A 25,465-nucleotide genomic window follows, 5' to 3' on the forward strand; every position below is an offset into this window, starting at 1 on the left:
ACTGGTGCCTTGAAGCTGATATCCCCTACTAATTAACTCGCGGTGTAAAAACTGCAAGACCTCTTTCATTAGATAGGGATACAGGTTACAAAGTTGAACCAACTTTTTATTACTGCCATGATATCGGATGTCTCATGTGCGCTAATTGACCTTTTGTTGGTCGACAATTCCGACGAGATTGATGAAACGTTACAAGTATTACTTTATCTATATACGTTCATGTTTATATTGACAGCTATAACTAGATGCGTATGATGTGACGTAGTGTCTGTAAGGGAATTTACTTCAGAGATAGGTCATGGCATCAAATACTAATCAATAATAAAGACGCAATAGGTTCTTTATAATTCATTTCTTTTACACTGCGCACACTTTTTGGTACTGTAGCAGCAACGGTTAACTATGCATATACTCTTTCCTTTAAGGATAATATCTCGCAATGTCAACTACTCCTACAGTTTCCATGAAACATGTAAGAACTATAATTTCTAACCTTGTAATCACATCTCAGTTTTCCTACCATAAACACGTACAATTTCTAGAAACTGTCATTTCTTTAGCCTACAGCTATACTTATGAAAATCTATAATTTGTTAGCTGTCTCCTATCTTTTGCAAGTTCTTCCTTGTCGCCAATAGGAAACAAAATACATAATTATAATTATTTCTTCAGTCTCAAATATAGAAAATCAATTACCTACATCGACTATAATTAAGTATTATTTATAAAATTATTATTTGTAATTTATAGTTTATAAAAAACAATGTCCATTCTTCATTTCAGCATTCCCCTTTTTGGGTGAAGTTTTTTTTTCATTATTATTTCACTTGTTTTTGTTAATACCCAGATCATAATTTTATCACTTGACAACAAAATTGACCTTAACCTTCGTGTTGTGATTTAAAATTTTATTGCTTCTCTAGTGATTAAAACAATTAATTGCATCAATGGACTAGCATACGTAAGTACTATAATCTGATTTAAAGCTGATTAGAATATACATTTATCAGATACGACATGGTCCCGAGAATAAAATATGAACATAGGTGAATATACCCAAACTCGCTACTGCAAAGATAAAATTGGAAAACCTCGCTTACTTACTTAGGCATCACTAATTAATACTTCACTTAGGTGCACTGTCCCGAGGACCTCAAAATGTTATTCATGTAGGTAGGTACTTATAGCGAATAGCTAGATTAGACAGATAGCTAGATTACCGCACAATTCTATATAATTATTCGATATTTTTTATATAATAGCAAAGATATTTGTTCACCAGTAGCTAAAACAAAAAGCAACACACCAATGCCAAATACTTAGTTAAACTAAAGAAAAGTAGTACCTACAAATAATATTAATCTCACGGTTACTTGAAGATTGGATTTCAGTTCTTTACCAAACTTAGATGACTTCAGATTTACTAAAGAAAGTTACGGTCTTTTGTGTATTTCCCAAAGTTGGGGAACAAATATTTCATAATTTAATCACTTTGTGTGGAAAGGAAATTGTTTGAACCTTTTGCACTCTTTAATAACGTTGAAAAGACTCGGGCCAGCGCCTGATGGAGCCCAGCTGGGTCAAACCGATTTAACTTTAAATTAAATCTGGATCGGTGTTCTAAAAATGTAACACATCCAAACTAATATTATAAATGCGAAAGTAACTCTGTCTGTCTGTCTGTCTGTCTGTCTGTCTTTCTGTCTGTCTGTCTGTCTTTTCTTCACGCTTAAACTACTGAACCGATTTGTGTGAAATTTGGTACAGACATACTTTGAAACTTGAGAAAGGACATAGGATAGTTTTTATTACAAAAAAAAATTATTCCGGACATATAGCGCCATCTATTGGTCAAATCAAAAATCTGCTGGTAGTCACTATTCCACGCGAACGAAGTTGCGGGCAAAAGCTAGTTTATTATATACGCACGAGGATTCACCGTGCATTACTTACGTACAGCAACTCGCTTCGACAATGTTGATATAAAACTGTACTTATCAACAAGCATCCATACGAGAAGAAGCAGCCCACTCAATTCAATGACTCAAAAAGTGTGAAGAGGTTTTGAATTGCATTCGATCAATGAAACAAATCTGTTTTAAGCCGTTTTGTGAGCTGATCAGCGACATCCGGCGAGCTGCACGTGGTCCAAAACGCAGGCTCTTGCGTCGAAGCACGCGATACCCGATCGGAAATGAGGGAACTGTCGGAAGCCCGCACTACCATTAACGTCTGCCTACTCCATGGCTGTTGGAACCCCACGAGAGAATTTGATTGAACACAATCCATTGGCGCGGGCGTGCGTGCGAATTTTGGTGGTGCGGGCAGAAATGAGTCAAGCTATGCTTTACAATCAGGTTGTACCGTGGATGTTGGTGTATTGCAAGTCTCCTGCGCAGCCGTCAATTGTATCGCAAGAACTCGATGTGGTCGTAGTTCAGTGGCGCGGGAGTCGCACTGCGAAATGGTTGTGTCGTGGTACGCCGTGGTCGCGCTCGCCGCCACAGCGCTCGGGGCCACTATTGGACGTGAGTTTTTATGTTTTCATAACAAATCTCATTTAAGTGATTGAAATTCTGTCACGTGTCTGAGTTTTTATGCATACTCGTACCACAGTGTATTCAAGAAAATATTTTTTTAATCATTTTTGAAGACAAATGATTTTGGCTATGTGATAAGTAGAATTTAAATATTTGTTTCTCTCTCAACTACTTTTTATTTATCACAACATTCACAGGTATCAGTAAGTAGGTTAATTTTTTTTTAAAAAAAAGTTCACAGCAATATTTGAAAAATATGTTTTATAAATTAGTTATGAAGTAAACAACTAGCAATTAAAATAAACATAAGCATTAAGATATAATAAGCGAATAAATATTAATCAAACAGAACAGGAAACAGACAAAAAATATTTAAATAAAATGTAATTTGCACACCATTCTTAGAATTATAAAATAATAACAATAAAATCAAACACTAAAAATCTTCATATTGCTTCAGACTCTCAATTATCTGCCTTACATAAGATAAATTGTTTCCGACTTGTTACTTATTTACGTAATAAAATAGATTAAATCTGTACAGCATCATTCTATTCTAAATACGTCCGGAAAGAGATAATCTGTAACACTAGACTAAGATATATTTCCACCATTATTATAAAACACAATTAAAATTGTAATCTTGTTTATCAAAAACTGTATCTAATTAGTGTACCGAACTAGTAGCTAATATTTGCTGAACATGCAATCTTTTTACCAGAAGGCAAACTTAAAAACAGAAGAAAGTCCTAAAACGGTTAAGAGATGGACCATTCTTACTTCTTAGCCCTCTAAGGCTATTCCCTAGTCTCCTACATACAGATCACATTCTCAAAGCTGCTAGCATCTTTCCGTTCGGCCTTCACGGATCACCCACAACCACCTTATGAAATTGCTATTAGTCAGGCTTTAGGCCATAAAAACTTAATAAGCAATTACAGTAAATAAGGCAATTATTCGCAGCCTAGATTCTCAATGTTTTTTTTACAACGCCGTTTTCACATATTGGCGCACGCTCTTGCTTTATTTATATAGGTAGTTCCTTTTTATACCAAACAAGAATAACACATAGGTACCGAATTGTCATTTAGTTAACATAAAGACATTCTTTTTAGTAGAAACATTCTTTTTAGTAGAAATCTACATTTGTAAGTTTGAAACTTATCAATACAATTAAGCCTTGATCTTCTTTTGTCTGACATCACAGCTCTGATTTTAACTTGCTAATTGAAGGCCATTAATCTTAAAGCGTACATCATGCTTGCATATGCTTTACCTTCTAATGCAGGCGCCAGCTATAAATCGAATCAAACAAATCAATTCATGGCAGAGTGCTCTGATTTCGCCGAATACATGGAATGAATTGGAACAAAATCTGTTTTTCGAGCTAAGGGCTTTGTACCCTCGTCTTAGCTGCCTACTTTATCAAATGAACGCGCAATCGGAAAGCAAATAAAATCACAAGATAATAAATGCCATAGTGATTTGCTTAGGTGCCTAATGATTTCAACAAAACAAGTAAGTAATTCTTACAGCGTCATAAATTACTAAAAACCCCGATTTTATCAAAACATGACAAATCAGATTGATGTGTTTTTAATTAATGTAAATCTTTTCATAACAAACTAGACAAGATGTTATTTCGAGATAAGATAAGATAATTCTTAATTTCCTTTCCAGTATTACGTATAATAACCAATTTGGCGCGGCTCGCATTTCCACTCACGATCCGAATGAATTTCAGAAACCAAAGTACGTAGCAATTTTCCGATACCCGGTGCGAAATCACAAAAACAAGAAAAGCTACTTGCTTCTATAAAGATGAATTATCGTATTTGGCCTTAACCTTAAATACCTATCTCAATTTGCCCTTAAAACGCTGGCCGGATGTTCTGAAGGTTCATAAATATAAATAAATTATTGTATAAGATCGATCTTGTACTGCTTCTAATATTTAAATCTGATCGAATCTGTATCAAGCCGAAATTCTCAACTTATTTATCTTACATAACGGTTTTCTCTCATAACGTGCTTGACAGTACTTATTTCAGTATCAACTTCTAAGTAAATCAATTGAAATGAGAATTTCAGGAAAATCAATATTTAGACTACTTGAACAGTATTCTTGGTAAATGTTCATACAGTAGTGCAACATTTGATTGAACACAACCAATACGAGTTTCACTTCTCTCCAACTTATTTTAAAAAGAGATAGATTTGAAATTGGAAGCTGAAGAAAAAACTAAGTCTACATTAAGGCCAGTAGCATCTTTCTCTGCAAGAAGTCCGACAAAAGGCTAAGCAGCATTACATTGCAACATCGGTTCGTCCAGCCACAACAACAGTAGTACAAGTTACATAAGCGGACGCATCCGGAGGACCACGCGATGGACTTACTAAACACATAATTAAATATGCCTCGACACACATGGCCTGTGCAATTATGTCATTAGCCTCGTGTTACTTAACTTCACTGGAACTCGCGTATAATTTTCATTGTTTTCCGTGTTTGATACATTATTAATGATCGATATACCAGTTTCAGTGTCAATTAATGCGTGTGGCTCTAATTTAAGGACACGCACTATTTTGCGTGCATTTAGTCCACATAGTGTTTTGTCTGTATAAAATTTGTTCTACGTAAAATGCTCTTGAACAATTTGGAAGACAAATATCAAGATCTTATCTAATGCTGGACATTAAACTAAAATCGATGTTATATTTTACCTCTGAGTCACCAGTGTAATAAATTTCATTCTTGCTTAAATGATAATCCCAAGTTCATTCTTGGCTTCGACTCTCTTTGATACTTAAGTTGTTTGTTTTCACGCTTATGGATCACCAGTTGACACAATTGACACAATCAATTAATTACTTTATTACCAACGACATTTTGGCGATCAACTACCTACATCAGTTAAAAGCTGCAATTTTATACAGACGCTATTTCATAATCCGCTTATCTCAATCTTATTTCAGACACATCATCATTGTCATTCTTCGCAGCACATCGATTACTTTCGCTACACCTCTTTAACAAGCATGTAACGTTTTCAGTTTCACTAGTGCCACAGAAGGAGTCACCCGTTGTCTTACCGATCGTAAAACCGAGCCGGATCATACGGACCCTTAAACGTGTATGTACGTAAACTGTAAGGTTCCAAGGGGTCACTGGTGACACTATTATGGAGGCACGCTATGTAAATTGCAAAAATATCAAACAAATAATTTACATTAACAGTCGTGTAATAACCTGTGGCAGTCGGGTATAAATACCGTTACTAACAAAAATGTCTACGTCTTTACAGGTTACGGTTGTAAAATAACAAATAAACATAATTATTTAGTCAATTCTGAAAAGCGGCAATTAAGCAAGACTAATTTGTATTTTTTTGCTTAATTATTATACCTACCTACCTAGATTTAAATGATTAGCTTATCTCGATGTATAAGCTGAAATCACGTCACTACTTATTTAGATATCATGATAACTGTTTATCGACGATCCGACACAAAATATCACTGACGCAATTATCAACTAGGTAATTTTACTTTTATGGTAGAAACGGAATGCGAAAGGTACAAAATGGTTACATATTTGTTGTAAATAATACCCTAAAATGAGTACTCAACAGTTTACATGCAGCTTTTAAGATATTCACATATTTACTTTCAGCTTCAGAGAATCAGATTTTGGAGAAGTCACATTGCGGCAGAGTATGGGTGACTGTTCACTCGCCTGAGGTACGCATGAACGCAGGCGTGACTCTTTTGGATGCCGTGGAACTCAACTGGGACTTCAACGGCTGCTTCTCTTTACCTAAACAAGTAATAACATTACATTGCTATTTTTATACTGTTACGTTTATGGTTACAGTTCACATAACGTTACAATAATTTCCTATGACAAACATCTGAAGGCTAGATTTATTTTATTCCCCTATGATGTGGGCTAAAATCTGTGGACATTTATGTCAAGCTTACATTACATTCATTACATTATAGTGTCATCTCAAACACAAAACAATAAAAAAATATTAATTTTCAATGAAATCATTGATCTGATCCACAAAATAGTTTCGGTATTAAAATCCAAACAATTTGTTTAAAGACTTAGCAGAAGCTATAGAACAGAAAGAAGATCATCGTTGATTCACTTAAACTTCTTAATGATAATTGACACTTCATTTAGAGTTTCTGAACAAACCACCCTTTGTTTGGTAACGATAAATAACAAATCTGACTCAGTAAATTGACACAAATAAAGTCTTTGCCCGTTTAGTGTAACACCCACTTCATCATTCCCCGCTTTGTTCTGTTAGTGAGATAAAATTAGGAACTAAACTTTATTTAGCAGTTCTTCAAAAAGATTATTATGGCAAAATGCTTCACCACCATTATGTCTGCCTAGAAACCGTAATTACGGCCAAACACGCAGACGCCATCAATGGTTTGCTACATTGTGAACTTTCATTGTTAAAGTTACCCATAAAAGAGTTGTTACATTACTTACCAATACAAAAGTCATTTCTACAAATCATCTTTTGCGTAACAAGTATGACAATGACACGGACGTGACGCCCCGTCCGGTGACTATCAATATTGTTCACTGCGTCATTGACTACTCCTTCAAATACTACGTTACGAAATATAATAATAGTGGAAGTGTATTCGCTTACATGTCACCTGCCTATGAATGATCATATCCACATATCAAATACAATTGCGTGTGAATGTGAGGCAGGAAATCAACGGTCATGTATCACGCTTTAGCCATCGACTGCAACGACCAATCAAAATTATCTCGTTATTAAATTCCTGCATTCTATTTCATAATATTTTATTATTGCTTGTGGTAAAATTATGGAGCAGTGGAACGTAGCTGGCTAGAACTTTCCATTATTCACTTATTTGTTACGTGTTTATAGGAAGGGTTTAGTCTCTATAATGTAACTTTCACTTTTTCCTATTTGCAGATTGGTCTGTTTGATGAGAGACCACAAACATGGCTCAGCGCGCTATCAGTGTATCCCGTGTCGTCTATGGAAGGCCATGTGGTGACCAACATGTCTCTTGGTCACGGAACCCTACCGGCGGGCTGGGATGCAGGCGCGGGCTCTAAAGGGCCCCACTGTCTCTGGCCGTGGGCGGGAGCCGGAGACTTACATGAAATACAAACTTACAATTGTTTGAAAATACAGCCTACGTGGATGGAAGACCTCGGGTAAGATCGCTTTATTTGTATTTTTTCTTATAGTTCACATATTACTGTTACATCGATTTCAGGAATACCGATACAAAATATCTCTGATAGAGTTTCCCTACACTGCAGACTAAACTATCTGCCTACAGTTTAGTGTGTGCTCTTAAACCTCATATTGTGAAATACCACACCGCACCCATATTAAAATGGGATAAATTAAATATTAGTTTGAATCTATGCCAAAACCCACACTGCCTCTAACTCTGCATCTATTTTATATTTTTCGAACTTCAGGTCCAAAATTAACAACCTCCGCATCGGTGAACTAGCGATCGCAGGCACGCACAACGCAGGAGCCTGGAAGTTCAACACAGAGATCAGTTCCGTGTCGAGGGATAGCTTCGTGTTGTGTCAGGATCGATCCATCTGGGGACAACTTGTCCACGGCATCAGATACTTCGACTTCAGAATTGCTTACTACGAATTCTACCAAAATGAGGAAGACAGGTATACTTTCTATGTTCCTAGTGCTGTACTTTGTTTTATGACAGAATATACTTACATAACATAGAGCAGAATAGACTCTAGCTAGACTCTTCTATCCAAAAACATCTGAAGTTCTCAACACTGATATCCCATATCTTATAGGTACTTATGTCACTTGAGTTTCGGGAGTCAATTGGTCCATGACAGTAACCACATGTGTTTGTATTACAACCGACACCGACGGCTAGAGTGCTCTTGAAGATCTGGAGTAGCCTCGATGTGCTAAATGACCACTCAAGCAACACTTGACCGAGTCATCGGATCGTTGCTTAACCCCTCAGGACGGCTGTGGCAAAGACACGCAAAGAAAGTGTCACAGCATTGACAATAAACGTAGTTCACGCCTTCTTCTGTCAATTGAAGCGCGCTTGTAGTTGCGTGTATATTATGTAACAGAAGTCAATGCAAATTATGTGGCTGTAAACCTATTGTTCTAAATACCAAATAAACATTGAGCGGTCAGGTGCTCAATGGTCGCGCATGGCTACTTCGATTACTAAGTCATTACGCAAGTATTCCAGAAGTTTCTTTGCTGTCAAATGAAGGGAAATGATTAAGTATAGGAAAATTGAAGTGTTTCTTTTACTTTTAGCGCTTATTAGATTTTCCTATAATTTCAGATACTGGCTGAATCATAACTTAATTAGAGTCCGTCCATTAGTTCCACTTCTTAAAGAAATAAGAAAATTCCTTGACGTTACTAAGGAGGTAAGTTATATATTTTATATTATCCTAGAAGCATAAAAAGAACTAAATCTTTTCTGTGGTTTTGAGCACATACTCTCAATATGATAAAAGAAATAACATTTATTTGTACATTATATTTAAGCTACATTATTCTAAAAAGGTATTAAGGCCCTAATTCCGTGATTCCAGGTCGTATTCTTGGATGCCCATCACTTTCCCGTTGGTTTTTACCAACCGGACGGGGCACCTATTTGGAGTGTCCACGCAGGACTTCTCGAAATAGTGCAGAGAGAACTGGGCCCCCACTTGGCCCCCGCCAACGAGTTTGGGACTGGTGTGGGCACCAGGGGCCCCACATTGCAGACGCTGATCAACGCCAACAAGCGTCTATTGTTCAGCTATGTTGATAACTCCATAGTATTACGTCAGTATTATATTTAACTTTACTGACTAAGCTTCTTGTTTACCTCAAACATTCATGGCGTGATGTTATTTGTAACATTTGACATTATTATCTACACATATTATTATAATCTGAACTATTACAGAACATAATATCAGTTAGTGGAATTAAATTAATTTATTTCCTTATCAATTTACTAACTACTCTTATTACCAGATAATTATGATAATTTTAAATAATTAAACTTCAATATCTTCTTAATTAATTTAGTAAATAATGATAAAGCATGTTCTTCAATCATGCAAATATATCCAATTCAAGAATTTAAATGGCTTATGTTTAACTGATCACCAGAAATAGTAACAAATAGCAGACAAAAATAGTAAATGATCACCAAAATGAAACTCGCATTTTAATGTAAAATGATAACCAAAGTTTTAACACTTTGCTATCCCATTTAAGTGAAATTACTCCAAAATAAATCATGCGCAAGCCAAAAATAGTAAATGATCACCAAAATTAAACTACCATTTTAAAGTAAAACGATAACCAAAGTTTTTACATTCTGCTATCCTATTTAAGCAAAATGAGTCCAAATAAATCATTGTTATCCCAAAAGTAGTAAATGATCACCAAAAGTAGTGAATGATCATCAAAATTATACCAGCGTTTTAATATAAAATGATAATCAAAGTTTTTACATCTTGCTATCCTGTTTAAGTAAACTGACTCCAAAAAAATAAGTTCGGCCTGATACAATAAATGTAATAACATTATGGGGACCCTTTTCCTGCACTAGGGTGGAAAATTGTCTATTGCATGCCTCTAAACAGTGCGATAAGAGTGTGTTTTCGAGGGAGTGTATTGAGAAACACATTCTTCTTCTTCTTTCTCCTGCCCTGTTCCCAATTTTACTTGGGGTCGGCGCAATATGTCATTTTCTTCCATTTTCCCCTGTCACTCGTCATACTGACACTCACGCATGCATTGCAAGCCGGACACATAACTTAATATGGCATCATAATACTTTATTTGATAATAAGCCTACATTTTATGGCAATCACAGTGACTTATTTAGGCAAAAATAATACATTAATTTGGTCGTCAAGAGTTGGTGATCATTTACTAAATTTGGTGGTCGAATACAATTTAAAGTGAAGTCGTGACTAAAATAGCTGGTACTATTACATTTTTAGACTTTATTTTTCTGGTGTTCAGTAGATTTTTCTGGTTGCAAAACTAAGGGTATCAAAGCATTTTATGGTGGTCATTATATTTGTTCCCAATTTAAATCACTAACAAAATAATTTGGGCCTTGTTGTTATTCAGTATAAATCTAATTTTATTATATTTACCATTTACAGAAAACTCCTGGCTGTGGCCCATTCTTCCTCACCTGTGGGCCAACACGAACAGTCCGACGGTGCTGCTGCAGTACTTAGACGGTGCCATCGCCGCGTCGCCGCAGCCCACGGCGCGCTCGCCGCTGTTCTCGGCGATGGCGCAGACCACGCCAACCGTACTAGACATACTCTTCCTCCGAGGATCCCTGCGAGAAAACGCTGACGAAGTCAACCGTAACGTCACCGCACGACTCGCATCACGCTGGAGGACTCGAGCCAATATCGTTTCTACCGACTTCTTCTTAGGAAATGACGTAGTTGACTTATCCATAATGATCAGTGTAGAACGTGCCTCACGTTTATGACGGCACCAAAGACGATTTCGAAGTGGTGGACTCCACGTGAACGTGTCGCGACGCGGGCGCGCCGGCGTCTCGGGCCGCCGTCCGTGGCTGCCGCGCGGTCGAAACCGCTCGGAACCGCCGCGACCCCTATACTTACCCAATCAATTCATCTAGTTACCTGCTGATCGCGAATATCCGCCTCATCACTGCCATACACAAAGCGGCCAGTGGACAAGTAGTGAGATATTTTTAGATATTTTATTTGTAGATGAACCCATACTAGTCTGTCGGTCCTTTAAAAGGACTGGTGGGTATTAATTTGTACATAAAATACATGTGTGCCAAAGATATCTTGCATTTTAATTGTGATTTTTATTGAATGATTAGTTATTAAAACAAAAGTGAAAGAGTTCCAGCCCTTTACTACAAAATACAAAGAGTTCGACGAACAATAAATAATATCTAACATCTAAACGTAATATTACTTGTACTTGTGCAACAAAAACGAGGTAGATTCACCGTGCTAGATAGCACATTAAAAGTCCATATTGTAAACTATGTCACATATGAGGCGCCAATAGTGGCAAGAGTTCTGCTCGGCTCATGCGTGACAGCGCCCTCGCGTCCAGCCCCATCGCAGCCGCCGCGCCGCGCACGTCCAGGCCGAAACTCTGCAGCAGCGACGCCAGCGCCACCTCCTCGCCGGTGCGCGGGTCGCGCAGCCGCGGACACGAGCCGTTGCACTGCGGCCACGTGCACCGCTCCACCAACCGGCGCGGCGCACACCCGCCGCGGGCTCTCCTGCGTCCTCCTCCCAGCCTCTGCTCCCAGCAGGCAATAGCGCGTGGTAATGTTATACCCGAAACGTTTATAGCTTGCCACTCAGGCCGCGCTAGCGCTCCGTGTGCTAAGCACGCCGGTGCAAAGGCGGCACGAACCGGGGCCAAACTTAACAGTAACGCAGAACCTGTTTTATGGACAGCATCCCACTCAGACCTAGTGCGAGGAGCCCGTACGCCTTCAGCAGCTAACTGAGCTGAATCAAATAAATACTGAAAGATGAATAAGGGCGTGCGTATATGTGGATAGAGTCGGTAGCCGAAGTAGCAGAGCCACGGCTCAGCGGTGTGCTCACGAACACATGAAGACGGTGGTTTGCCTCGCCAAAGAGTGTGTCCTAGTCGGGCCACCGTGGCGGCAGGAGCTCTCCGTGTCCTTGCAGGACGGTCCAGAAACCAACCAGAATCGGCGATAGCGGCAACTCGCACACCTCGTGAGCGCATCGAACGTCTCGCAGCGTCCGCGTGCAACATGACTCCTGCGCCGCCAGCGCTGGAGCCAACGAGCAGCATTCGTCCTTTGAGTCCATAGCGGAACAGATCAGAGAGGACAGCGCGGACGATAAGTCGGCCGGCAAACACAAATCCAGCACTGGGGTGACGAGAGTTTCGGGTCCCGGCCCACATATCGCTGGAGCAATAGGGTAGCAGCACGTGATTGGAGGCGTGCCACAGGGGGTTCGCGGCCGGGTCGGCAGAGAGAAGCGCGGGGGCGCGGCGAGCCCTCGGCCAGCGCGTGGACGACATGAGGGCGGGGCGTCGGCGCCAACGCGCATTGCAGGATGCCGTGTCCCAGCAGTAGCCGCCACCTTCGAGGTACACCACCCAGTGGTCGCTGTTTGTGCCGCGCCGAAAGTAATACCTGAAAATGATAATAACCTGTTCAATACAAAGAACGTGATAGAAATGTGTTAAAGATATACGAACCATTCACTAAATTCCTCTAGTTTATATTAATCAATACCGTTTATCTATCCTAGCCCTTGTTGAAAATATAGAGACATACCCAGCGGGAGATCCATCGTTGCACGCGAGAGAAGTGTTAGAGAGCCACACGAGGCGCAAGGTATCTGGCGGTGCCGAGCTCTCGCATGATCCACACAGTATCGCCTGCAAATGCAATTAATAATCATTAATTTTACTCACAATTACACCGTGACGGATTAAAAAAAATAAAAGATGGAAATGCTACAGCCAATTGTAACAGCAAGCAGTAATTTATTTATTAAATAAATAAATAAATAAATTACAATCATGTTTTGTGTTCATTATATCAATAAATTGCTATTCTCAACAATGCGGCTCTTGTAAAATGAAATTAAATACTGAGAGTCGAATTTACATTTCCCAAATGTCATAGATATTTTTTAGAGGTGTACGACTTACGGAGTGTAGCTAAAATGCAGTTTTTTTTTAATTATTTAAAGTTAGCAAATTTAGAAAAGTGCTGAAGTTTTCCTTAGATTATTTAAATAAAAGAAGAAATACTTAAAGCATTAATTGACACGAAATTAATGTTCAACCCGCTTGGTGTTTATGAATTGAGCTAAAGACAACATGTAGGCAATAACTAATGAGATAAAGGTGCCTTCATCGGTACCTGCCCAAGTAATTGAGTTACATAGGTGCCTCATAGTCGACATACTTACTAATGAGCCTTACTAATTACCTACTTGTCTAAAATATCGTGCTGTAGAAAATGAGGACCGTAATTATTTTTAATTTGAAAGAACATTATCTATGTTGTGAACACTGATTGTTTTCACCAAGAAGTTTAGGTACAAGTTTAGGTATTTAGAAACAAGGGGAAAATCTCAGGAACTACATGACCGATTCCAAATATCAAGTTTGATTTGACAACAGAATGAAGGTATAGAGAATTGTGATAACACCTCGAACTCATGCTTGGCTTTAGAATTTTCACTGTCACCTGTACTACAACACCCTTGTAATAGTAGAGGGATCTGAGTTGCGGTATTGTTCAGAAGAGTTACCGCGAACGTACATGAAGGACTCCTGAAGAAACAAGGGTGGGTTTTAGTCAGTAACGTTGCCTGTTGTAAATGCAGCAGAAAGGTCATCTGATGATATTCCACCTCCAAAGAAGGGGATGTAAAAGAAATGTAATTAGAAACCAGTCCGATAAAAGAGTAGATGACGACAAGATTACGAAAATCCTCAATCTGACCAATCTTACTAAACACCTATTCCACTTAGATTTCCATTTTATAATTACTAATGACACTCAATTTCCTTTAACAGCTCGTTGATATTTATATCGAGGTACAGATTATTGCAAAGTACGGTAACCGAGTGTGTGGGCATCCTAATCCTACTAGAATTATTCACAACTCTTGTAAATCTTGTTTCGCGAGCTTGTGAAGTTGTGATTTTGCTCAAGTAGGTGTAAGAATGTTTATTTGAATATGTTTGATGTTGTTTAGAAACTTGTAGAATCTTGGATCGTTAGTATAGTAATCACTATTAACTCCTGCATGTATATGTATCTACTTCTTCATGTAGTAAGTAAGTACCTTCTACTAGTAAATTGGAAATAAAAAGTTTATTATTCAGCAGTTCAAAATATACTTACTTAGAAATTATGTTAAGTATTGGTATATTAAGGAAATAGGGACCGTTTAACGAACTTCACAAAAACACTCAAGTTAATTCATAGGATCAAGAAGACCCAAAATCTCAAATCTCAGAGAAAAATCTATTTGCCTGACTAGGTCAGTACTTGATTTCTGGACAAAGCCAACTAAGAAGGCTTATGCTAGGTAAAACACTAATATTATTCTAGGGTCTTCTTATGCTTTTACTCGTAAATCTTCCTAGTCTAGTCAATAAAATGGAACTTAAACTGCGTACCTATTTGCTGTTCACTGTAAGAAAGAAGATTCCAGGATCGAAGAAAAATATGAAATAATACTTCGTTAACTCCGATCTGAATCCAGTTTGCTTCAGAACTAAGTATGAATAATGATAAACCTGCGACCAAAAAAAACCTTGCCTTTACGATGTAATTAACTTAGGCACAAAGATCGATAACTAAGTCGACAAAATATTCCTTAAAGTGGGTTCCTACTTAAGTATTTTGGAAAAGAATGTTTTGCTTATACTTATAAATTTACAGAAGAATGTTTTGATTAGGTAGGTATATAATTTTACAGTCAAATGAAAAAGTTCAGGAAATATTTTTAAAAATAATTAACTGAAAAAGAAGCGAATTAAATCCAGGTTTTTTTACTGGTTTGAGAAAGTTCTAAAAAAATTAATAAAACCTAGTTTGCAATAAATAATCTAGGAAAACAATATGTATCACAATATGGAGACGAAAGAACACGTTAATATCAACAATAAACTCTCAATATAAATTCCATTTGAAGCTAGAGACCACAAACATGTAAGTAAATCACTCGATGCTTCACTATTTACTCTCACTGTTATCTAAGATCAACGTGAAAAACACATGTCACAAAATAATAAAGCAATGCGTACACAGAGTGTCCAAACAATCCAGTGTTGTATGCGGCGGAGCGGGCCGCGGAGACGCGTCATCGCGGGCGCAGACAGCGGGCCGGAGCACACCCCATACTGGCGGGCGCACGCGCACCACTGCAGGCACCACGCGCACGGTAGCACTCCCGCTGTTTACTAAATAAAGCCTCTATTTAGAGCGAGGGCGAAGGGCCGCGCTCGCCGCCCGACCGAGTAGGCGAGCGGGCGGCTCGTTTGTGCGGCAGGGGCGGCGGGACCGGCTCCGGCGGCGAGATCAAACGCGCCGCAGATCAAAGGAGCCGCCGCGCGATCGGCATCCGTCATTATTATTATGCAAGCATTACGAGGCGCGCGTGACTCAGGCGAGAGGGCCACGCGAGTTGCGCGGGCGCCGCCACCCCCCGCGGCCTGCGCCCTCCACCTGTCAACGCACACTACCACCGCCCTCCGGCCTGCCACGCCGCCTCCTTCACAGATTAGCCATACATTATATTCCCTTTGAGTAGCATTTTGCACCTTATTAACTCTTGCAAACATACGAGTTCAAAGATGAAAGCATAGCCAGCGCAGGTGTCTTAGACAAATATGTTTTCATATACCTACTGGCGCTTTAATTTTGACTTGAAGTATAGTAAACGTGAATGTTTTATTAGATTCAGCTTTTACTCCTTTGCAGCGGATGTACTACATATATTTAATGTAGTGCCAGGGAACTCTGTTCAAGACCTATAATGATTTAAGTTTTTACTATATAGCAGACCCAACAGTGACAACAAGGCAAACTCTAGATTCAGGATCGTAGTTTAACTGTAAGAAGTCGAGAAAGTAGAGCTTTTTACTTAGTCGGAAGCGGTGAACGATTTTTGGGGCTGCTGTTCAATGTAATTTGACGTGAACGGTCGCTTATTTGAGACGCCTAATCTCAATTTAACACTCATTAGCAAACCTTCTTTTTCCAAACAACACCTTATATCTCATGTAGAGTCAACCTCATTCTATTTCTCCAATTTTGAATGTTAACATTATATTCCATCCACCTTCCATTATTAACGATTATTTTCAAGCTATCTTACGTTTAATAATATAATATCTCAAAGAGTTTTTTGTAGAGTGACAATGATTTAGGAAAGCCTTAAAACTTTACGATCGCTTTTAAACAAGGAGAAGTTGTACAATTTCTTTTAAGTTAAAGAACCAAGTTTTCAAGTCAATAAAGATTTTATCGTATGATTTGACATATGTATGGCCCGCAGGTGTTATTTCAAAGCAAATTGTCCGAAGTGTATAAAAGTGGACGTAGACACCGAGTTAAGTAGAATATAATTGGCGGGCGGCATGGCAGACGTTCAAAGCGTGTACCTGCCTGTAAAAATGCCATCATAAAGCCAAGCCGCCACAATGAGCCATTTGACAGTTGGTACCCACCTTTATGATGCCGACTCTGATATACGAGCCGAACCCATTTAAGCTCATTTTATCGACTCCCAATACAACAATCTAGCTAAGTATCCCGGATAGTGAATCGGGCATCCAAAGAATTACCCGCTACCGCTCACAACCAGGGCGGAAAGAATAAACCATTTAGTTAGACCATTCAAAATCTTTATAGCTTATTATTCAATCCCATTAAAGACTTAGTGGGACGGCCTTTTTAAAAGAGCTTTTAATATAAAAGACCATTATACGGCCCATTTTCCATAACAATGAACATAATATTTTTTCGTTCCGCGTTCTCTTTATATTGCTTATTATTAAATCATTATGAGCATTAAGGAATAAAAGATGTTTAAAAAACTGTAAAATGCCGGAGAACCTGTATATTTTCCTTTTTCAAACTCACTTTACTTGTTTGTCCATAGAACCTACGAATGTTGGAAATTTTCGTTTAGGCTTGTTCAGGATAAATATAATAGCCCACTCAACCAATCATAAACTATTCCATTTAAAAAAATATCAAAGTGTTAGTACGTAAGAAGGCATAAATTTTATCTACAATAAGCTATCAAGGTGAATTGAACAACAAGCTTACTAAGAAAAGCTAGAGAAAATAACAAAGAAGGAAATGAATTACGCACAAACACAATAAGGAAGTTCGAAAATGAAATACCTCTTACTATATAATTGAATATTTTGAGGTACGCAGTAATACTAGGACGTATTTTCATTTGCCAGTGGAAAATACAAATAAATGTGCTAACGATGGCAATAAGCTTAAGTCATTCAACGCCAGTCAATAGCTCTTCAGATAGCCAAGAACACTGTTATCGTTGCAAATCATAGAACAAAAACAACAAAGAAACAAAGATTTATTAAATACAGTTCTAGTGTTTTTCCAAGATACTTTACTATTTTAAAAGGTTATGCAACAAACGCAAGTAGGAACTTCAGAAAATAAACGTCATTTCTACAAGACGGCTTGTTTTAATTTATTTACTGTTGGAAGGAATGTCGGAAAACACCACTAACTATAACTGCTATTTTCAAGTTACAGTTGATACCGCATAGTTACGTAACTGACAGATGAATAAGAAAAATAAACTAAAACAGCGATAATTTCTAAGAAAAGTTTGTCATTTTATGTCAATTTATCACATCAAATTCTGAGGCCAACTAAATATACAGAGAAATCAATATTTAAGTATCTAATAGGTACCTACTAATTATGAATCTGAAAGTTCTACGACCTTTTTGGGAAGGTATTCGACTGAACAACTTCAAGAACAAATTCGTTTATTCTGTGTAGATGTTATGGACCAAGTGATAAATTGGGCAGTATACACAATGCCCGGTCATTATGTATAATGCCCAATATGAGAGTGTAATTTGATAATAATTATTCAAACAATCAAATTGACCGGGCACTATACATATTGCCCGTGACCTTTTGGGCAAAGTAATACAAACATATTTAATTTCATTTTTTTATTGTTATTGACATTTAACTTAAAATATTTGGTTACACATCCCATATCAATTAACAGAGTATAGAAGTAAACATGCAACATGCAGCAAGCATGGCTTCTGTCACGGCTCCGGCGCTGCGGGGCTCCGGCGGTCCCATGCGAGCTTATCGTCGCAGATGGTTTTCACGCTCACCACCGCAGCTTCGGCTTGCTGGCCGGCTCGGCCGGCCAGCCTCAGCCGCGGCGGCGAGCTCTGAAACTACCTGCGCCTCAGCTCGCAGGCCGCCTCGCCCCTCCACGCCTACGCGGTTTTGAATTGCACTCTAGGGGTAGGGCAGACAAGACTACGTGGAGTCGGTTTTGCAGCGATTCGTTTTCGTCACTAAGTTCAGTTTTTAATACAATGTTTTGAATCCAAATTAAATTCTACCATAAAAAAACGAGCCAAGAAAAATGAGATCAAGAAAAACGAGGCCGAGTTAGTAAATTAGATGACAATTGTCCAATTAATAGTTTTGCGGCAAGACTTATAATTTCCCATTAAAATAGAACATATAATTTAAAACAATAATCATAAAATATGTAGCAAGTAACAGGATTTATTTATTAGAACAACTGCCACTCTCGCACCACATAAAATATAGCTTTATTATCAAATTGCCCAACTATCATGTAGCAATATAATAATGCCCGTGCAATGTGATAAATAATGAAGTTAAGATAGTTATTGATCACTTGGCCCGATAAAGCTAGACATTATTCATAATGCTCGGGCATTATAAATAATGCCCGAATTAATCACATGGTCCATAACATAGATACGAAGTACGAGTGTAGACCACAGAACCAATGAATCTCGTCGACTCGAAGTGTCGGATGATGATAAAACTTTGTTTCGTGGAAGGACAGAGCTAACTACTTTGTATTCCGACTAACTAGCCGTAGATAGTAAGTTCATTTCCCGCTGGAAACTAAGAAGAGTAACTTATATAAGTTATTGGTTGATACTTTATGATCTACAATCTCGGTAAGCACAGAAATTGAATTCGTTTTCCATTTTCGACTAGAGTTCATGTTAAATTGTTTGACTTCAACACGAATTGGAATTTATATTTATATATACATAACATTATATAATACTAATAATACTACTTATATTAGAAATAAGAATAAAATTATCTACATACTAATACTACATGTAATTAATTGTAAACTTAATAGCTATAGTTAATACCAATGTACCTAAGTCAATATTTTAAAAAATCTGATCCAACAGACAAACTGTTGTATACAGTTTTGTTGGACGCTTTGTACCTTTTAGAACATATAATGTACCTGTAATAAGAAATAAATAAAAATAATAATTTGGCTTAATTCTGTTTTTTATTATGGAAGAAAAATATTTTAAGCACCATGTGAGAGATAAATGACAAAAATGTGTCTGTTCACGTAGTCATAAAAATCCGATACTACCTTCGTTAAAAGGGTGACCAAACCGCACGCCTCTTTTGATTCTCTTTGCTTGTAATAAGACCTTTAACATTAATGTTACTTTGCTAGCTAAGAGCAAAGTTAACAATTTATTCAGTCAAGTTAATAACAGTGTGGATCTTATTGCTTGTTATCACTTTGAAACTACGCTAGCTGATCGATTTCACCACCGCTTAGAATAATTTTCAAAGAACTTCTTCGCCCATATATTTCACAAGGATTTATGCTACCTAAACATTTTCTGTTTACTCTTGTAGTTAGTTATTGTAATTTGTTATTGTTTCTGTATCGCGAACACATATTTCAAGCAATGTTTTGGCAAAACGTCGGGCTCTTGCAAGCGTTAAATTGCGGCACATTAATTTTATAATACAACAACATCAGTCACATTTAGCTCGTTTAATGTTCCAGATATAAACTCTTAGAAGTTTGCGATTCCTCTTATAAATAGCTAAGGTTAGAACACCTAACTGGGACTGAAGATAAATACACGAGCTGAACTAGTTAGACGTCCATGTTATGGATAGGTGGCGGTCCTTTGTACAATCAGTACAAAAAGCGCCAAGTTATAAACCCGCTAGTCACCTCGAGAACGGAGTAATAATGTTCAACTTTTTACATAGCTACTGGTTGCTACCGGAGTTCATTGATGAACTCCAAAAAAATGTACTCATTCACAGTGACGCCAAAGATCGGTACACTTACCGACAAAATCACATGACGAGTATTTCTTTTATCGCTGTTAAATCTTGAGGTTGATTCCTGGGTCGGAATGCAGCTGTGGTCACTTTACGGAAAAGACTTGCCGCCTATAACATTGAAATAATCGTCGTGAATGACCACAAAATAAATTACCTGGCTATACCGTGGGTGAACTATGTCAAGGGTCAAAGGTTCCTCGTCTCAGTCTACGCCTTCGGGAATCTCTTTCCGGGATTACGGCCGTGATCTATTACTGCAATATAATTTTAAGTGTTTTTGTGTGAGCTCATGTTTTTATCTAACGTTGGTGTTATAATTAGGTAACAGTAATACCTTTCATAATTTTAACGGGCAGTCATAAAGAGCGTACCTATTAAAAATTTATTAATCATCTTTTCTGTGCTAGAAATTTAAAATTAATTGAAAATAAGATTTACGTGCTGTATGATGTTAATGATTTAATTAATTTCTATTGATGATCTTTTTTTATCTTAACAATGATTTTTATTGTCTATCTGAGCATAAGATTTTCCGCTCGAACATTATGGTTCTTGTCACATGAATCACCGCCATAAACCATCACAATGGTGGGTCCTACGTCTGATAACGGCTATTATCCCTCTTCATGTAATAATTATATGTACTCCATGTACTAACTAGTGATAATGTTTGACAAATTAATGAAGCAAGGCTACTGATTATGTTTATGGACTAGTCGACATCTCACTAGTAGTAGGTACTTAGCTACCAGGTAATTTAATAACCTTCCTAAGTTCCTTATGATAAAAATCTATAAGTAGGTAAATGTTATTACCACGTTCCTGTGTAGGTAGGTACTCAATGCCTCGATACAAAGTTTCCCCGTTATTAGACTGTTTTTAATGACTGTACGAATTAACATCAATAAAATCAAGAAATTAATTTCGAAATTACCCTTTTACGAGCTCTGATAAAATGCAAAACGTATGCACAAGGAAGTAATTGTAAGTTATCTTCATGAAGGGAATGGCGCGGTGGTTGAAGCCGGCTGTAAGCAATAGCAACACTTTTGTTTATGACATTACACACATGAATAAGCATTGTAAGCGGAGTAGGAATGGGCGAGTAGAGCAGTAGCCGCTCGCGACTCCCCGCGGCCCACAGGCCACAGCCTCCGAATCACAATAAATCTGAACCGATAAGTAGTCAAGCGGATTGTCGGCGCGGCGCGATCAAAGCGAGGGGAGGAACATGAAAGGCGCCGCCGCCGCCGTCCGCCGAGATGTTTCATTCGAGGACGCGTTTCCACCTCCGCCCGTCACGTCCGATTGGCCCTTTGTTATGTGACTTTTTAATTAATTTGATTTTAATTTTGAATGACACGTTTTAATGATTTGTATGACGAAGGTAAAGTGTTCTGATGATCTCACAGTAATGAAACTCATATCATATAGGTAGGTGATATGTATGTGTACAATTTGTACAACATTTATTGGCTGTCTGGCAGATTGACAGGCGTGAAATTGCTACTTATAATTTTGGCAGGTAACACCTGCGCCATGGCTATACCCAGATAAGCTAAGAAAACTAAACAGTAAGGAGAAATCCCTTGAAAAAAATTGAACTTTAACTTCAAATTACTGAAAAACGTAACGTATCTTGGTCAGTAAATTTTCGTGCCGTACGTCACCGTGGAGTCTAGTGAAATAGTACACAGAGATTGTAGCAGTTATTACTTTATATGCATGAAGCAATAACACCATACCTTTGAGTGCAGTCTACTGGCGTCTCGTCTTGTAATTAATTTGCCATAAACAACTCGCATTAGCTATACATTCCTGCTTCACTTTATCGTACATTACGAGTTTAGTGCCACGATCACGTGTTCAACACATTCTACTTTTAGTACCGACCAATTACGGCATTTCGCGTTAGTTAGGTACTTTATTAAAGTACCTGTTTGCTATTCGAAGTTCGATTTTCTATCCCTTATGTTACTCGTGCAGGGCAAGGATGATGGGTTAAATGAAAAGTGAATTCATTAAATTTTAACCAATATTTTATTTGCAAATAAATATAAACAAACATACCGGAATATTTCTTTACTTACGCCTCAAATATATCTCAGGAATATTAAAAATAAAAATGTACTCAATGTTACCAAAAATAAGGGAAGTTACAGGTTCTAACCAAAAATAAAGGCACAATTTCATATAAATAAATATTCAAAGACTCAATAAAAAATAAGGCACTTCTCTTTATCACAGAATACACCGTCTACAAATTTTCTACACACGTACATGTATGTAATATTATTTATATGTATAAAAAGTACCTATACACACTTCACATGTACTTATCTACTTATTACTCCTCTACTTCACAAACAAGGGAAAATCATTTACATCAATAGTACACAATGACCAACTTTTCATAGAAAAGTATGAAATGTATTGCATTTTAAATTGCTGGATAAATTATTAATTATACTAAAACATTGGTCATTGTATACCTTGTAACGAATTTCATTAAGAGATTCCTAATAGTTATAGAGACAACTAATTAGAATCTTGTATACTTACGTGCCAAAACATAACTCGTACAGATTTTAATTATGCTTAAATTATGCATTCAAAATCACTTAGCGAGTTTGTAGAAACAATAAATTACTGTTGACGAGTATAAAGCTAGGACACTATAAAGATGTTGATGAGATCTAAGAAATGGTAGTAAAGCTACCACTAGGAAAATGGATGATTATGATAATTTATTGTCCCTAAGCGGTGCCGCAAACCCTTGAGATTCAAATTCCGTGAGTCACGAATATTAAGGGTTACACACACGAGCTATTTAAGTGTCACGTTTCGGTGAACTACACAATTTCATCGCTAGATGTAAAATTTTGATTAGGATTTATGTTAGACAAGTTCTCGAATTGTTTTCATGCGTATCCTGGGCTTACAATCACAGTTTTCATACTTTAATTCACAATTGTTTTACGTAGTATGTTCTATATGAAAGTATGTCCGATTTGAAATTATACCGATAAATACATGTTTGATATATTATATAACATTTGTGTTTACGTATACAAAGGGCTTTTCAAATTGCTTAAGTATCTGCTCATAAATGAAATATATATCAACAGACAACAGAATAATGCATACAACAGCTAAATTACATTAACCATACACACATATCTTATATAACATTAATTGGCAGGTTTAAATATAATAGTTACGAGTTTACTGAAAAATAAGAGTATTTTATTTAATAAAATGTGTGTGTCAACAAAGTACAATTTCTGCAGTTTCATGATTAAAACCAGAAATAATTTCCACCAGTTTAGATTTTTAAATATCACTAAGTAAAAATGCTCTCGGCCACATCGATGCTCACTAAATAATTTATATTTATCGGTAAATACATATAAGTACATATTTAGTGAGCAGTGTTGCAAAAGGCCCAATATATCGGAGCTTCATACCATAGCCTAGAGCTTCTATGTATTACAAGAGCAAGCATTATATACAGTCTAGGAAATACCTGAGCCGTATATAGCAGTTATTCATATTATTTACCATTGGAATCAAGTTTTGCATTAATATTGATGACCTGACATGGCATAGCGCATACAAAATGCGGAATTGTGCATAATATTCTTGAGTGGAATAATGATTTAAATAAAGTAGATATTGCTATTAAATAACTTGGAAATAATGGACACTGATAATTTATTTGCAAATATATCCTCGTCGAAATGTCGGATTGGTTCTACGGGTCAAATAAATAAGTGAAGATTTTAATGAGATTTTTTTATATTTAAATATAATTCGGCTATATACAACTCAGATATAAGTATCCTTTATTAATTCCTAAGTAAGTATTACATTCTTAGCCGAGTGAGAAGAACTGCTTTGTGCTCGGGAACTTAGCTCGTTGCTTCTTGATGAATTCTCGAGCTTGTTTGTCGCCTTGACGCGTTTCTAGCGCTTTGATAGCCTCACCGTCTGTAATAAAGCAAAAAATAAATAAGAGGCATCTGATTATGGAGTTCTAAAATCTAAGTTACGCTGTAAAGTCAGTGTAAAGTAAAGTTGACTTGATATTACCTACGTTTTCATAAAATAATACCCAATAACTGATTGATCTGAGATATCTTTAGGTACGCAATATTTTTACAAAGTCACCTTGAGTTGTTGGGGCTAGATATCATGGAACCAGCGCAATACATAGAATAGTTTACAACTGCATGTACCTTACATTTCACGACTAGACTAGGTATTATACCACAACCTACTAGGCTGCCTTGATAACTTTAACTGTAAACTGTGTAAAAAAGTCGTTTTGTGGTGTGTGTTTTTATTCTTTCATGTAATTACGGCTGGCACGATTTGGTTGAAAGCTATGTAGATAGGTACCCTGGATTAAAAGATAGGCCGCTTTTTATCAACACATCAAGCGGGCGAAGCCGCGGTAGGAAGCTAGTAAATAAATTTAAAAAATCACTTACCTATAGAAGTAGGCCTGGACAGCGGCAGCAGCTGCTGCGGCAGGCTGGATATGGGCGCGTTGGTGTCGGGCAGCTCGCTGAAGTGCAGGTAGGCCTCGCCCACGAACGTGTTGCTCACGCTGAACATGTCCTTGTCTTTGATCACCAGGTGGATCAACGCGTCGGGTAAGCGACGCTGCTCCGGTGTTAGGGGACTGTGGACAATATGATAAATTATTAATAATCTGGTTTTTCGTGAGGATAGACAAACATGTGAACTGTGGAAAATACAATTCAAAATAATATAAAAAATCTAGCTTTTTATTAAGAGAGATATCTATGTGTTGCTGGGAAACTTGTTTTGTCTCTTTTATGTTTGGCAATACCAATAGGAATTGGTGAAGGATGAGTTTGATATGTGGTTATACTCTATCTTAAAGGACTGATATTGACACCTGGTTAAAGGTGAGTAACTTTGACTAGCGTCTTTTC

The 25,465-nt window shown here is 37.4% G+C and overlaps 3 protein-coding genes across 10 annotated transcripts in view; 1 reads left to right on the top strand and 2 right to left on the bottom strand.

The window, feature by feature from the left end:
* Positions 1–2,381: 2,381 nt before the first annotated feature.
* Positions 2,382–11,414, top strand: LOC124633734. The gene is made up of 7 exons (XM_047169052.1): positions 2,382–2,528; positions 6,217–6,368; positions 7,517–7,764; positions 8,038–8,250; positions 8,910–8,997; positions 9,166–9,400; positions 10,744–11,414. Exons 1-7 carry the CDS (start codon positions 2,465–2,467, stop codon positions 11,085–11,087), a joined length of 1,344 nt encoding a protein of 447 aa, XP_047025008.1. The 5' UTR covers positions 2,382–2,464; the 3' UTR covers positions 11,088–11,414.
* Positions 11,415–11,471: 57 nt separating this feature from the next.
* Positions 11,472–15,633, bottom strand: LOC124633736 (palmitoleoyl-protein carboxylesterase NOTUM). The gene is made up of 2 exons (XM_047169054.1): positions 15,407–15,633; positions 11,472–13,015 (listed from the first exon to the last, which is right to left on the bottom strand). Exon 2 carries the CDS (start codon positions 12,833–12,835, stop codon positions 11,627–11,629), a length of 1,209 nt encoding a protein of 402 aa, XP_047025010.1. The 5' UTR covers positions 12,836–13,015; positions 15,407–15,633; the 3' UTR covers positions 11,472–11,626.
* A 6,889-nt stretch (positions 15,634–22,522) lies between these two features.
* LOC124634173 (protein unc-13 homolog 4B) overlaps positions 22,523–25,465 on the bottom strand; it is a 58,454-nt gene continuing 55,511 nt past the window's right edge. For all 8 annotated transcript variants that reach the window (XM_047169600.1, XM_047169602.1, XM_047169604.1 and 5 more), the window contains 2 exons: positions 24,995–25,188; positions 22,523–24,491 (listed from right to left, as the gene is read on the bottom strand). In XM_047169600.1, the coding sequence (XP_047025556.1) occupies positions 24,376–24,491; positions 24,995–25,188 (310 nt within the window). In that variant the 3' untranslated portion in view covers positions 22,523–24,375. The remainder of the gene's footprint in view (positions 24,492–24,994; positions 25,189–25,465) is intronic.

Source organism: Helicoverpa zea, chromosome 10 (assembly GCF_022581195.2).
Source record: "Helicoverpa zea isolate HzStark_Cry1AcR chromosome 10, ilHelZeax1.1, whole genome shotgun sequence".
NCBI lineage: Eukaryota > Metazoa > Arthropoda > Insecta > Lepidoptera > Noctuidae > Helicoverpa > Helicoverpa zea.